Consider the following 13788-nt stretch of genomic DNA (forward strand, 5'->3'; position numbering starts at 1 on the left):
CGATGAAGATAGCAATGTTGTTGGCGCAAAATTAATTTTGCACACTTGATTACGAACATTTGAGCATGAAATATTCATTTATTGGCTGAAAGCATAATAGTAGTATCAACATTCCTTAAAGAACTAAGGTTAAGCCTTATAAATCAATGATTTCAATTAATAATTTTAACGTTTAAAAGAATAAAAATTGAGCTTCATCAATCAATCGTTATGATTGTTACATTAGTTAATAATAGTTTTGTAATAAATCTTTTCTCGCGTCATTGCGTATGAAAGAGTTGAGTATATGGAGTAATAAATGAAGCACGTTAAATGTTTTTACAAAATGCGACGAACAGAGTTTATCATTTTCAGTTGATCGATTTTTAAATTAATTAATTCGTTGAATAAACTTTGGTAAAGATAAGACATAACATTGTCATGGAGTGGGCATTGGATTTTCAATAAATGAAAGGCAGTGGAGCTTCCGGTAGATTAAAATCTCTTTATTATAATACTTACTCATTTGGGAGTTTAAATAAATTAAGCACGCATAACAAAAACATAAATAGGAATTCACATTTCTCCAATCATATTAATCGTGTAGGAAAAAGTGTTTGCTCTACGTAAACTCAAATAACCCGAAATCAAGGAACTATCGTTCCGATTTCTTCACACGCTTAATTTGCCAATACTTAGAGAAGATCGTAAGGCTTACAAACAAGCGATTCTGAACAACCTAAAGCTAAACTTATATTCTTAACGTATCTGCCATGAGGTCCTATACGAGAATTATCGGCCGCCTATCGACAATAATAATAATAATAATAATAACAATAATAATAATAATAAATAATAATAATAATAATAATAATAATAATAATAATAATGATAATAATAATGATAATATTAATAATGATAATAATAATGATAATGATAATATTAATGATAATAATAATAATGATAATGATAATAATGATATATAGCAAGTAGGTACAGCCGGGGATTACAATTCATCATGGGTAAGGAATCGCGAAAACGTAGGCGCATCCAGAGGTCAGCCGTAGCTGGTAAATCATCAAGTGCAATCAATGGGTAAGTTATCGACTGTCGCGTACTCGGCCGTCGGAGGCTCCACGGCTTACCAGCGGTCGGCTTGGCCCTCAGCCGAATTGCTGATTGGTGAAAGGTCGTCCGATGTGTCTCCTCATCCGTAGATCTCAATCCTCACGTGTTGCCATTCAAGATCGACCTATTTTTCGCCAACTCGTCTTTGATGAGCAGCGCCAGCCGTTCGATGGCCTTCGAACAATAAACCATCCAACCTCTTTAATCTCTCGGCATTTAAATGTCAGGGTAGAAATTATTTAACTCGGTAATCGACCCGAGTAACAAGTTTGAGTGGCCAGGCTCGCTGCACTGGCTTAATTCGGCCTGGAGATGCGGTTATTAGTTTTATTGGGAACGGGAAAGCTGAATTAAGGTAGAATTTTGGTTGAATGACGGCCGAAGGTTGAGAATCGAGTGAAGCTCGAGGAGACGATTAAGCTCACCACATTCATTTCCTTGTAGGAAGCTTTAGCGAAACTCGCCCTGATGGCGTTGCAAGGCTTGGAGGTGTCGGCCATGAAAGCAGCACCAGGAGCCACGAGAATCCCATGAGTGACGCCTCGTTGCATTACCATTTTCCATGTGTCTTCGATACCAGGGACCTTTATCCATAAGAAAAATCCGGCACTCGGCACTGAGAATTCTGCTATGCCTAAATGCACAATATTTAATTAGACGGACAATTCGAACTTTCGCTTTCATTAAAATATATCGTTATTAAATTAAAAGACTTCAAATTTCGTTAGTTTATCGGCCCATCTCGTAAGAAGATTATCGGAATTGGGAGAGGGGAGGAAATTTATTACCCGTTCGTGGCATTAACACACCTTTAAAAATTACCTAGTTCTCGAGGTGGAGGAGATAAAACTTTTATGAAAATAAAAAAGAATGGGGGAAAAAAAAATAAGTGTTCTTCCGCTACTTTGACGATGAGATCTCTTCTCTCCTTGTAAAAGCTTCTTATCCTGCGGAAGTGCTCCATCATTTTGTCGTAGCCCCAGATTTTCAAGAGCTTATACAGAATCACCTGTAAATGAAAAAATTTAGCTATACTTTGATTGCTCGTAATGTGCGCGCGGGATTGTTATTAATAATTATAAATGCATTGGACGTTAAAAGGTTTAACAATCTCTAATTCGAGGTGTATTATATAACTTGTTAATACTATAATGTAGCGGCATTATTATCATCATTATTATTATTGTTATTATTATTATCATTATCATTATTATTATTATTATATTATTATTATTATTATCATTATTATTATTATCATTATTATTATTATTATGTTGAATGTAATTTCATAGCAAATTCTTTTGTATTATTGGGACGCGTGAGATTATATTGAACAATATATAATTAAAGTAATGCATCGTGCGTTTCGCTTGCCAATTAATAATACAATAAAACTCATAAGATATTCTTTTGAATTATATTAAAATTATATGAAAATTATATTGAAGCATTAAGAACGAAGCTTTTGAAAAATTATCATACTCGTTTCTTTTTTCTGTTGTTATTTTTAAAAGCTTATAATATTTTTTCTTACGAGTGCAATAAACGAAGAAATCACAAAAAAAAAAATAAAAAGATAAGAACCTTCATTATTATAAACTAATGATAAATGTCTTGAAAAAACCAGTGCGCTAAACCGTTTATCTAACTGTATTTAATCGTCGTTTCGCGATAGGTTAACTCGGTACGTTTTTTAGATAACGTAAACATGTGTATAAATACTTTTTTACGTGATTCGAGAGAAGCAAAATTAGCCTACTTAATTATAATACGAAGTAATAATTGCATTAAATTGGCTTATTTCCTTGTTATTAATTTTCAATATTCGCTATTGGTTACGGCTAAAAGTATCTGCGAGTATCAAAAATCGTTACATCATCGGGTATTCGAATAAGATAGAAAAGAGATTTTTTCGCTGGTTAAACGGGCGCGTGCTGCGCCTCGCGCTTTGTCATTTGCCTTGTATAACAACATCTTCTGTTATCATTAATTAATGAGCAAAACGTTCGCAACTATGCTCACGATGAAAGATAATAATGCAAAAGCCGGCACGCGCCGTCAATTACCAATTGGCGGTATTGAGGGATTTTTTTTTCTTTACTCGACTTGGCTTACTCGCCTCGCGATAAAGTTTATGATTTGAGGAAGGCAGTGACGAATTCAACGTCAAACGAATTGAACAAAAACATACCGATGTAGCACAAACAACAGCGATAATAAAAATACAAGATATGATTAATAATATCGGAGAAAACTGAAAAATTAAGTATTTCGCGCATCCTTTAACATGCGCTAGTAAGCATACAAACTACCGTTGACAAATTAATTTTGATATTATTAAAGCATTTTTAACATTCACGGATATATATTACTTTAATGCATAATTGTAAGATTGGGAATCTTTACTTTATTTAATAGGAGATTATTGATATTTTTATTATAAATACTATATAAATTATTTTAAGTACGTACAATTATACATAATACGTATATCCTATATTTCTATATATATATATATATATATATATATATATATATATATAATAAGATTTAAAGTGGCCATGATTATGATATAATTTAATCATAAATAATTGATTTTCAATCACATATAGTAATATTCAGTTATAGTAAATACAAGATGATGTTTGATATTTTTCCACCGATTTTTCAGATACTTAAAACAATATGTAAGTACAACTATGTTTGCTCATTTTTATAATTTTATCATTCAAATTAATTAAAGTAGTAACATTTTTATACGCGCGTGCATGTATAACAATATAGATTAATTAATTAAATTAAATTGACGTAAGTAAAAAAAAATCTCTTGATCATTGTCTTCATTGCAAACTTTTTGAAAGTCTCGAAAACATTAATTTTTGAATTTGCACATTTTATTTGTATGCGCATTTATCCGTCTATTTGTATATTTGTAATAAATTATAAATAAAATACGATAAGCAATATTATTGCTAAAGAAGATATAAATAGCAGCTTAGTAACATCCCATTAAAAGATTAATAGGATAAAAGAGGTAAAAATCAGAAGTTAATGGGGAAAAGAAAAATGAAGAAGCATCGTTACCGACAGAATTTACGATAAAGATGCGACAGTGTAATGAGTGTGAATGATTCACTTCAGGTTATAAATAAGTAATCGATTGGTATCACTCAGACAATCAACGCAAGCTTGTCGAGTTTAAACAATTTTTTTCGTTTTTCTAACGCTCTCTTACTCGATGGCTACACTGGGCTTTTAATTAATTAGCTCACTGTAATGTTTTATAACCGACTTTTTCTTTCGTTTCTTTCTTTCTACGGAGTAGTGAAGAAATTTTAGTCAATAATTTCCCGTAATTTCGAGACATCCGTTTAGTTTTCAATTTATTTAAACACGACGTGGTTCAAAATTTAATTACAAATGAAAATTGGCTTTTAATCGTTTTTTAATTGACCGCCGATATTATAATTATGTATAGCCTCTTTTGAAATAATAATTCTATTTGCATAATATTTTCATTAAATATTAATGAATGAGACATAATTTGTATAGCGATTGAAATATAATAAATAAATTGAAACTCTTCGTAGAATCAAACTGGAAATTAATTGGGCTTCTTAAGTGACCGTTGAAAGCCAGAAAGTTCAATAATCGCTTTAAGTGAATACAATTGATAATATGTATTTTACAGTCGCTAGTGAAACTCGTAGACCGGCAATATGCAGCGAGCCTCTAGCTGCATTTTATGCACATATTGTTAATATTCCGAGCAGGGGTAAAGTAATTGTTAATAAATAAATGAAGCGAGAGAACGAAGCCGCTGGTGAGTGAGTATCGTCACAATTGCACAAGATATTACTGACGATCGTCGAAGAAAAGTGCGCGCGGCTTTGCGCAAGCACTACTGCCATTGAAAATTCAACGTCACACTACGACTTTCGATTCTTCAATTACGTAGGAAAGTTCAAAGTTCGCGCTCGGCGAATGCAATACGAGGAAGCGATGCTTGGTTTTAAAAGAATTACGGTTCACCGAGGCAGTGATAATTATAAACGAGCCAACAAACTCTCCGCGCAACTTTGACAATTAACGGTAAAGCAGCATGGCAATTGCGCTTAGTTACTTAGTCACTGATTATTACCACACGCACAATATATCAACGACATGACTAACCTGAGACAAGGTTGGAGCATGTAGATGACTGCTTTGCATGTGTAGCTCGATACTCGCTACCAAAGGCGAAGCTGCCGTGATTACGCCAATTCTCAAGCCACTGCTCAAGACTTTCGAGAACGAGTCCAACCTTATCACGCGCCCCTCCGTATCCAATGATAGGAACGATCTCGGCGCTTCCTGCAATAATCACAACAATAACAATTACAATAATATACATTTATAAATATATATAAATAAATAAATAAATAAGTGAATGAATAAATGAGTGAATAAATAAATTAATAAATAAATTAATAAATAAATAAATGAGTTAACGAACGAACGAACGAACGAACGAACGAATGAATACACGAATACGTGAATAATAATCAGAATAAAGTACTTGTAGTTATAGATAATAGCCATGATATTTGATAACGATAATAGATAATAATAGATAATAGCGATGCTAATTATTTTGATAATAAATAAATTAATAAATAAATAATAGCGTAATAGTCGATTAGATAGATTTGATTAAGTAAGCTAATTGAATATCGTTTAGATTATTGGCGTGAAGCGCGTGTTAACGCCAAAAGCTCGATTCTGCGCAAAGATTTACAAATTTTAATGATAATATGCTCTAGTTGAGCGTGTGTTTAACTACTCAAGCAATAGCCGTTCAGCATTAATCAAATTAACACGGAGGTTATGAGATAAGCGAGAATCCCATATTTCAATTTAATCGAGTGTACTTGTGTTTTTACTGTAATTAAGTAGCGTCGTTTGCGAATTGGTTATTCGCGTAAACATTTTAATTGAAGAAGCTTATAACCGTCTTTTTTTTTTTCTTTTTCACTTTTTCTCCTTATTCTTCTTCTTTTTCTTCTACATCGTCATCATCATCATCATCGTCGTCGTCGTCGTCGTCGTCGTCGTCGTCGTCGTCGTCGTCGTCGTCGTCGTCGTCGTCGTCGTCGTCGTCGTCGTCGTCGTCGTCGTCGTCGTCGTCGTCGTCGTCGTCGTCGTCGTCGTCGTCGTCGTCGTCGTCGTCGTCGTCGTCGTCGTCGTCGTCGTCGTCGTCGTCGTCGTCGTCTTCTTAATATTCATCGTCTTCATCTTCTTTTGCTTATTCATCTTCTTTTTTCATTTCTTTAATTTGGTTTTTTTATTTTTTATATCATTCTCATTCTGATTAAATGATAATAGTCTTACGCGGATCGAATGATTTCACATTAACTATACCAATCAATAAGAAACATTGAGCGTAATAATGATTTGAAATTTCTTATAATTAAAATATTCATTTCCCGAGCTCCGAGTGCCTCACGCTCAACAATTTACTTTTTACGGCTAAATCTGATTATTTCTCTTCATCGAATAAGCAGTGTAAATATATGAAAGGAGGGGTGGGCTCTCGAAGGGAGAGCAGCTGCTCTGAATTTACTCACGTCGGTGAAGTACATAAAGTGATAGGGATCGTCGTCGAGGATGAGGAAATTGTACTCGCAGGCTATCCTGTAGATCTGCTTCCTCCTCTCCAGGGGCATGACTGTGCCGGTTGGATTGGCGCCGGTCGCGTTAATATACATAATCTTTGGCATCTTCAGACTAGAAGCCTCGCGCTCCTGTAGCCGCTTGCGCAAGCAGATCGGTATTACACCGTAATCGTCCTGCTCGATCGGGATGAGCTCCGCGTTGTGAGGCGTAATCTTTGGGAGAACGTTTTAAATTATGATAAGGATGGTGCTTTGTCGACCACCACTACTTGTACGCGCGTCTTTATTTTTCACTTTTCGACAATAGCCAGGAGAATAATACCTAGCTGGCGTAAATCGCTCGAGCACGGCATTTGCGATTGCTATTTTATCGTTTCTTCTCGTTATTAATACCGCTGGATGGAATTTTGTCGGAGAAAAAGGTTGCTTCTCCTACTTTAACCAACAACTACATAACAATGTAAACGATCTCGTCTCTAATTGTTTCAATTTAATTATCAATCCAATTCTTAACTCACTCCCATATACGTTGACTCTTTATTCCATGTATCTTTTTTTTTTTTTTTTTTTTTTTTTTTTTTTTTTTTTTTTTTTTTTTTTTTTTTTTTTTTTTTTTTTTTTTTTTTTTTTTTGTTTGTTTGTTATTTATTTTCTTTTATATTATATTTTGTTTATCATTTAAAATTGCTCTATGCTATTAGAATTATTAACAGTGCGCGTAAAGAGACACGTACACGGGCGCGTATATCAAATGAATGAAATTTGTCTCATGCACAACGTAAACTATTTTCCACTTAAAGTTTAAATTGAGTAGGTAATTTAAAAGTGTCGTATTTAAGCAAAATAAATGTACGCAGCCAATTTATACGTTAATTTTTAGATTACTTTCAACAGTGTATATACGTTTAAATATTTAAAAAGATTAGCTTAAGTAAGGAGTATTAATTTTCCGGTCGATAAAGATCACGGATATTTGTTGATGTTTCACTTTATCGTAAATTTTATAGAAAAAAATCCGATAAGCGTAATTGAATTGACTATATGTTTATCGATTGACAAAATACCTAGGTCAATTTACATAGAAAATTACGCGCTCGATCGTTTTAAATATTGTCATTTCAATTTTGCGCGCAATAATTGAATAAGCTTTTGCATCACGTTCATCAGCCTAATTATTATTAGGTTCTATTATTGCGCTTGAGTTGGGCTGTAAAAAAAATTCGCGCACTCGTTTATATCATCGCCAAGACGAAAATATAATATTTACGCTCTGCTTATATCACCTCGCTTATCGGACACGAATAAAGAAGAAAATAAAGATGAAAACTTACCACTACATTAACGCCCGGATAAACCGGATTTTGCACTAAAATCGGATCACCGGGTCCGATAATAGCTTCGAGTGCTTTGCTCAGTCCGTCCTGTCCACCTGCTACAATCAAGACTTCGCGACTATCCCACAGTGGTGGGGCGTGTGCTTTCCTTTGAAACTCTCTTATTACCTAAAAAGAGATTATTTTCACAAGATTATTCCACTTGACGCACGGAATGTCGAATTAAGCGTGCATTACCTGTCCAACAATTAACATCAATGCATCGCCCAATAATTAATTATTCGTATTACGATATTTCCCATCTCGCGGGCTTACTAACGTCATTGTCATCATTATAGCACGTGACGTTCTTCTTTTCTTTTTCTTTTTCTTTTTCTTTTTTTTTTTCCTCCATTGTCGCGGAAGTCGATCGACTCGATTTTGGCAAAGATTGTGGCATTTATTATCGATGCTACATGCATCACGTGACTACGCTGCACTGCCGGAACTCGCGAACGGCACGAGCACGTAATTTACCACTCGGCATTTCAAGCATTCGACTTTTAAAAGACGAGAGTAAAATGCTCGAGATTCGAAAAACAATCCCTCCTGCAGTCGCTCCCCTATACAGCCTGACCCGATCGATTTAAGGACGTACCTGCAGAAGAGGCGGAAAGCCCTGGCTGGGAATGTATTGGAGAGCCGCAGCGAGCTCATTGCCTTCGAGCACGAAATCGGAGCCGTCGTTCAGCTTTATGGAGATCTCCGTGAACGGGAAGGTTTCCTCGTTTGGCATCCCCTCGGCCAGAGAAATGACGCTGTGCGGCGTCGAGTAGGCGATTTTTGCTGCGGGATTGAAAATTCGGATGGAAGTTATCTGATTATAAGAGCGTGGCTTGCCCTTCATTATTCCATTCCATTCCGTAAGTTACGCTCGCGCCAAAGAAATAGCGTTGGAGGAGCGTTTGATTATTATTCAATTAGCGCGTACAATCGATGGCTGTTCATCATGTTCAATTAATAATGCGATGTTATTATGTTAAGCTCGTAGTTAGTCCAAATAGGAGTAATGAATAGAAATCGTTATTTTCATGTTATTAATTAAAGATTTCTGTTGCGTTTAACGTTTAATCATTGTGTGACGGAATGAGTAGTGGCCGACTGTAAGTTGCTGACTATAAGCAAATTGAGAAGAAAAAACTAAACGAGCAAGCATGTTTTATTTTCTCACTGCGACGTATAATTATCGTCAAAAGAACAGAGACGTATCTTTTATATTTAAGCAACCAATTAATAAAATCGTTCTCGTGCATCTCATTGCGTGTGCTTGACTTTTGCGCGATGCAATTCCTATGTTACGTTTTATTTTTCAGAATTAAAAGTGGATGTTAATTAAAAGTCGTATGATGTCGTCAAGACAATTATGTGAACACAATCCGTCAAATTATTTACACTAATAATACTATTATTTTCCCTTAATAATGCTTAAGGTGATAACTTATAACTGTGTAACTTTCATCGAAATTCCATACATCTCAACTCTCTTTCGTAATTTTACGCGCGCGCGCGTGCATACTGCGCATCCACAAAATCTTTATCTACTAATACTATAATATCTTCTATAGTTGTCGTAATTCTTCAAACATATTTCAAATTTTCATTAGTTACGGCGATAGTATAATATCGCTTAATAACCTTACCGTTACAACTCTCTCTCTCTCTCTCTCTCTCTCTCTCTCTCTCTCTCTCTCTCTCGCACAAACTCTCTCGTGCACATACACACACATATTCTCTCTCTCTCTCTCTCTCTCTCTCTCCATCTCTCTCTCCATCTCTCTATATATATACATGTATACATACAAGGCTTTCGCTTTCTTTCAACCAAATTTCAACTCGACTCACTCAGTTCTCTCGTAGCGGCCGATCTTCTGCGCTTGGAAACTTCCGTTTTGAATTGCGAATAATCCATCTTGAACTTATTCCCGTTGAATTTATTCATAATTGCGGTGCTCGAATTATTCGGCGCGATCAAATCAAATTCGTCGCCAAAGAAAAGTCTCGTGCGTGCGACCACTGCCGAACGCCCCGAGACTCTACAACTTCCGCCTAAATACGAAACGAGAGGTACGACGTCGCGTTTACCAAAGTAAAAAGTCGAGAGAAGCAGCAGATAAGCCGTTGCTGTGCCAGAGGTTCGGGATCTTACGCCTTGGCATGCTCGTGATCATACTGATCCGACGCCGGCCCCGCGCCGGCTTTTATATTTACCGATACGATTGCGTCAGATGGCATTAACATATCCAAAACAAAACAAGTTGTACGCTATTGGGATTTTCACGAGAGTGCCAATCTAGACTGTTTATTAATTGCCTCTCCCTGCCAATAGTTTTGCCTGCTAACATTTTATCGCTCTTGCCTTATTAATTCATGGTGGTTTTTAGCCAAAGCTCTCTATAATCAGGCTACGGATGCCATCTTCAAAGATAAATAATGGAAATGATATAGAGTTCCGGTGACTTTAACTATATCAAGCCGATGCTTTCAAAATTCCTGCAATGCAGTGTCAATTCATTTTCAAAAGTGTAATTTCATTTTCAGCATGTTTTTTTCGCTTTGCTTACGTTTTTATTTTTATTATAAATACAAAAATGTAGGTTGGACTATGTCTATATATATATATATATATATATATATATATATATATATATGTATGTATATATATATGAAATATGGAGATACAAATTGCAATTAAATTTATCTCCATTTTTACACAGTACATAGTAGCAGCGAGCGTTATTCATACGATATTTTTTTAATGTAAAAAAAATAATAATAATAAAAAAGTTATAAGCATTGAAAAACATTACGACTCTATCAATATATTATAATTTTATACAAGATTTTTTTCCCATAATGTTTTACATTTTTTATTACATTAAGTGTTCATAATCTTAATTTATTACTTCTATCATTAATGTGCGCGTTTAGGATATGGGAAATACAAATAAATAAATGAATAGTATAATAAGTTGTAAATATGAGATATGTATTTTATAACGAAGATTGCATTACATCATTAAATACACAGAATTCATTGATAAAATCTCAAATGATAGATTAAGAGCAGTGAATCTCAATATCCTCAAATCATAAAAGTCTTTACTCTTAATAATTATAACATTAATCATAATATTATGTATTTTTTATATTAATAATTAATTATCGATATTAAAGAGTGACAAAATGACAATGACATTTGGAGCCAAATATGTATACTTCACCAATATACTTAACGGTATACTTAACCAATATATTAAACATTAAATAATCATGAAAATTCAAATGGCTAATTGAAAATTCGGAAGACAACGAATGAAGAAAATTATTCTCTTCGTTACAAAAATCTTCCATATAAACTATGAGCTTTCACATACTTTGGCGTAAATGTATCTATTATAAGATATAAAAGAAAAAATTTTTAAAATTGTAAAACTAAATGTTAAAATCTCTATTTAATTAGTTTTAATTAAACTAGATGATGCCATTGCCTATATCATAATTTATTATGCAAATGTTGTAAATATAAATATCGAATACATAAACTATTATTCAACTAGTCCATATTGAATAGTTGTTTTTATCAATTCTTTTTTTTTCTTTTTTTTTTTTTAATAAATAGAACAATGTATAAAAAGTAAACTTTATAAATGTTAGGAAATAAAGATCTGTATAATAAATATAGTTGTTGTCAACCTGACAGAATAAAATACAAAGATGGACACGAAGAATTCTGTATCCCCATACGGTGTTTTGTTAATGTTTTTTGCATGCTACATTGGTACCACTGAAAACTCATAGTGTCACATTATGCAGAATCAGTAACGATAATCAGAAGTAATAATAATCAGAATGACAAGTTTAATAGATTAATTGAACTTTATGCGCTACGAGAGAATATGGAGAACATGACTTTATATTACTGCGAGTTACATTTATAAACGTTTCCTAGAGATTCGTTGAATTATTTTCAATTGCTGGCATATAATTTACAATACGCCCACTATTATAATAAAACATTTATTTATATATTACATTTTTTTTTGCTTACTGGTATACTAACTACTCTTAATATACAAAATTACGTTTACTATTTTATGTATTTTATTAAACCCCTTTTCACAAAGTTATTATCACATGCTGAAGATGCATTTAAAATGAATTTTAGACGATTAATTTAGCGCAACTCGTTCAAATTAAATAAATGATCCTTTTATCAAAAGTATTTATAGTGAAATCGCAAAGAATACCCGCAAGATACAGTAATTAATTTCATACTTTTCTCGATAATCATTACTGTAAATATGCTAATAAAAATATTTGTGTCTGTAAGAAATTTATAAATTATATGCTTAATTATGTATATTAATTTAACCTATGAATTATTTTTTAAAACAAAAATAAAAACAACAACAACAACATTTCATAAAATATTGAATAATTGAATGATAGGCGATATTACATATTATTTTTATATAAATTTGCAATATATTGAAATAGTATTAAGGTAAACTAGACTACAAAGAGCTTTAATTATTAAATTGTTTCAACATATTTGTTCAACCTAAGACACATATTACATTTATAATTTTAAGTGAAAATTTAATAGAAACAATTTACATAATACAAAAAAATCTTAAATTCGGTATAATCACTAAAGACAAATGTACTTTCATTTACTTCGCATAATTACATTAATTATCCAATACGAAATCTCACAAATTAAGATGAACTTCCAAGTTAAGTTTGAAATAATTTTATAAATAATGCAAAGTGCAAAATGTATAAAGAAACATGTTTCGTTAGACTAGAAATATAAATTGCAATGAATTGAAATGAAGTCTTTTTTAAAAGTAATATTACTTGTTGAAAAATTGTTTACAGAATATATAATATCTAGTAATTATAATAATTTATAATTTTACGTGTAAAATTGTATGTAAACTCGTGCCGGTTTTCTTTATATACAGTGGAGTAATGATGATAAATGATATATTTGTAAAACGCATTAATTTCACATTAAATTAAGCCAGCCATTTAGTAATATGCGCGTTAAAAATATTTTTTAGTTTCAATTGAATCTTGCAAAACGCTTTTGTGTCATTTCATGAGACATAAATATAAAAAAAGCTAGTTAAAACATATATTCTCCATTATTAGATTTGTAAAATTTGCCATTTCACGAATGATGTAAGATGAAAAAAAAAAAAAAAATATCTAATCATTAAATACTTGTAAAAGCTTGGCTTTAACGAGAATTAAAGAAACGTAAGGTCACGGTTGCGTTCAAGACGTTATTTGATGATGTAAACGCGAGCCACAATTTCATTGGTATCTATGAATGACTGACGAAAGTCCCGCACCAAACCACGCGAGACTCGAAGCCTTTAAGTGTGTAAGAGCTAAACACACTCTCGTCAGTCGCTACGTATAGGTTCTGTCGTATCCAGTTCAGGCCAAGAATACAAATCGGGAATGATGCCTCTTAATCTTTAGATCAACAAGCTGCAGACGACCGAGCATCCGGCATAAGAAGTTTCATAATTGACTGATGCAATTTTTAAGAGAATTTTAACCGTTTTGTTAAATGAATATGAATGCATAAATTTTAACACAAAAATATTGTTCGTAGAATTTGTTAATTTGTCCACGTGTGT

General features: G+C 33.0%; 1 protein-coding gene across 1 annotated transcript; it reads right to left on the reverse strand.

The window, feature by feature from the left end:
• Positions 1 to 1109: 1109 nt before the first annotated feature.
• Positions 1110 to 10291, reverse strand: LOC105364139 (kynurenine/alpha-aminoadipate aminotransferase, mitochondrial). Its single transcript, XM_011502002.1, has 8 exons — positions 9977 to 10291; positions 8733 to 8920; positions 8093 to 8263; positions 6714 to 6974; positions 5281 to 5460; positions 1994 to 2116; positions 1533 to 1745; positions 1110 to 1281 (listed from the first exon to the last, which is right to left on the reverse strand). The coding sequence occupies exons 1-8, from the start codon at positions 10071 to 10073 to the stop codon at positions 1207 to 1209; spliced, it is 1308 nt and encodes a 435-aa protein (XP_011500304.1). The 5' UTR covers positions 10074 to 10291; the 3' UTR covers positions 1110 to 1206.
• Positions 10292 to 13788: the final 3497 nt, after the last annotated feature.

The sequence above is a fragment of the Ceratosolen solmsi genome, unplaced genomic scaffold, assembly GCF_000503995.2.
Source record: "Ceratosolen solmsi marchali unplaced genomic scaffold, CerSol_1.0 scaffold43, whole genome shotgun sequence".
Classification (NCBI taxonomy): Eukaryota; Metazoa; Arthropoda; class Insecta; order Hymenoptera; family Agaonidae; genus Ceratosolen; species Ceratosolen solmsi.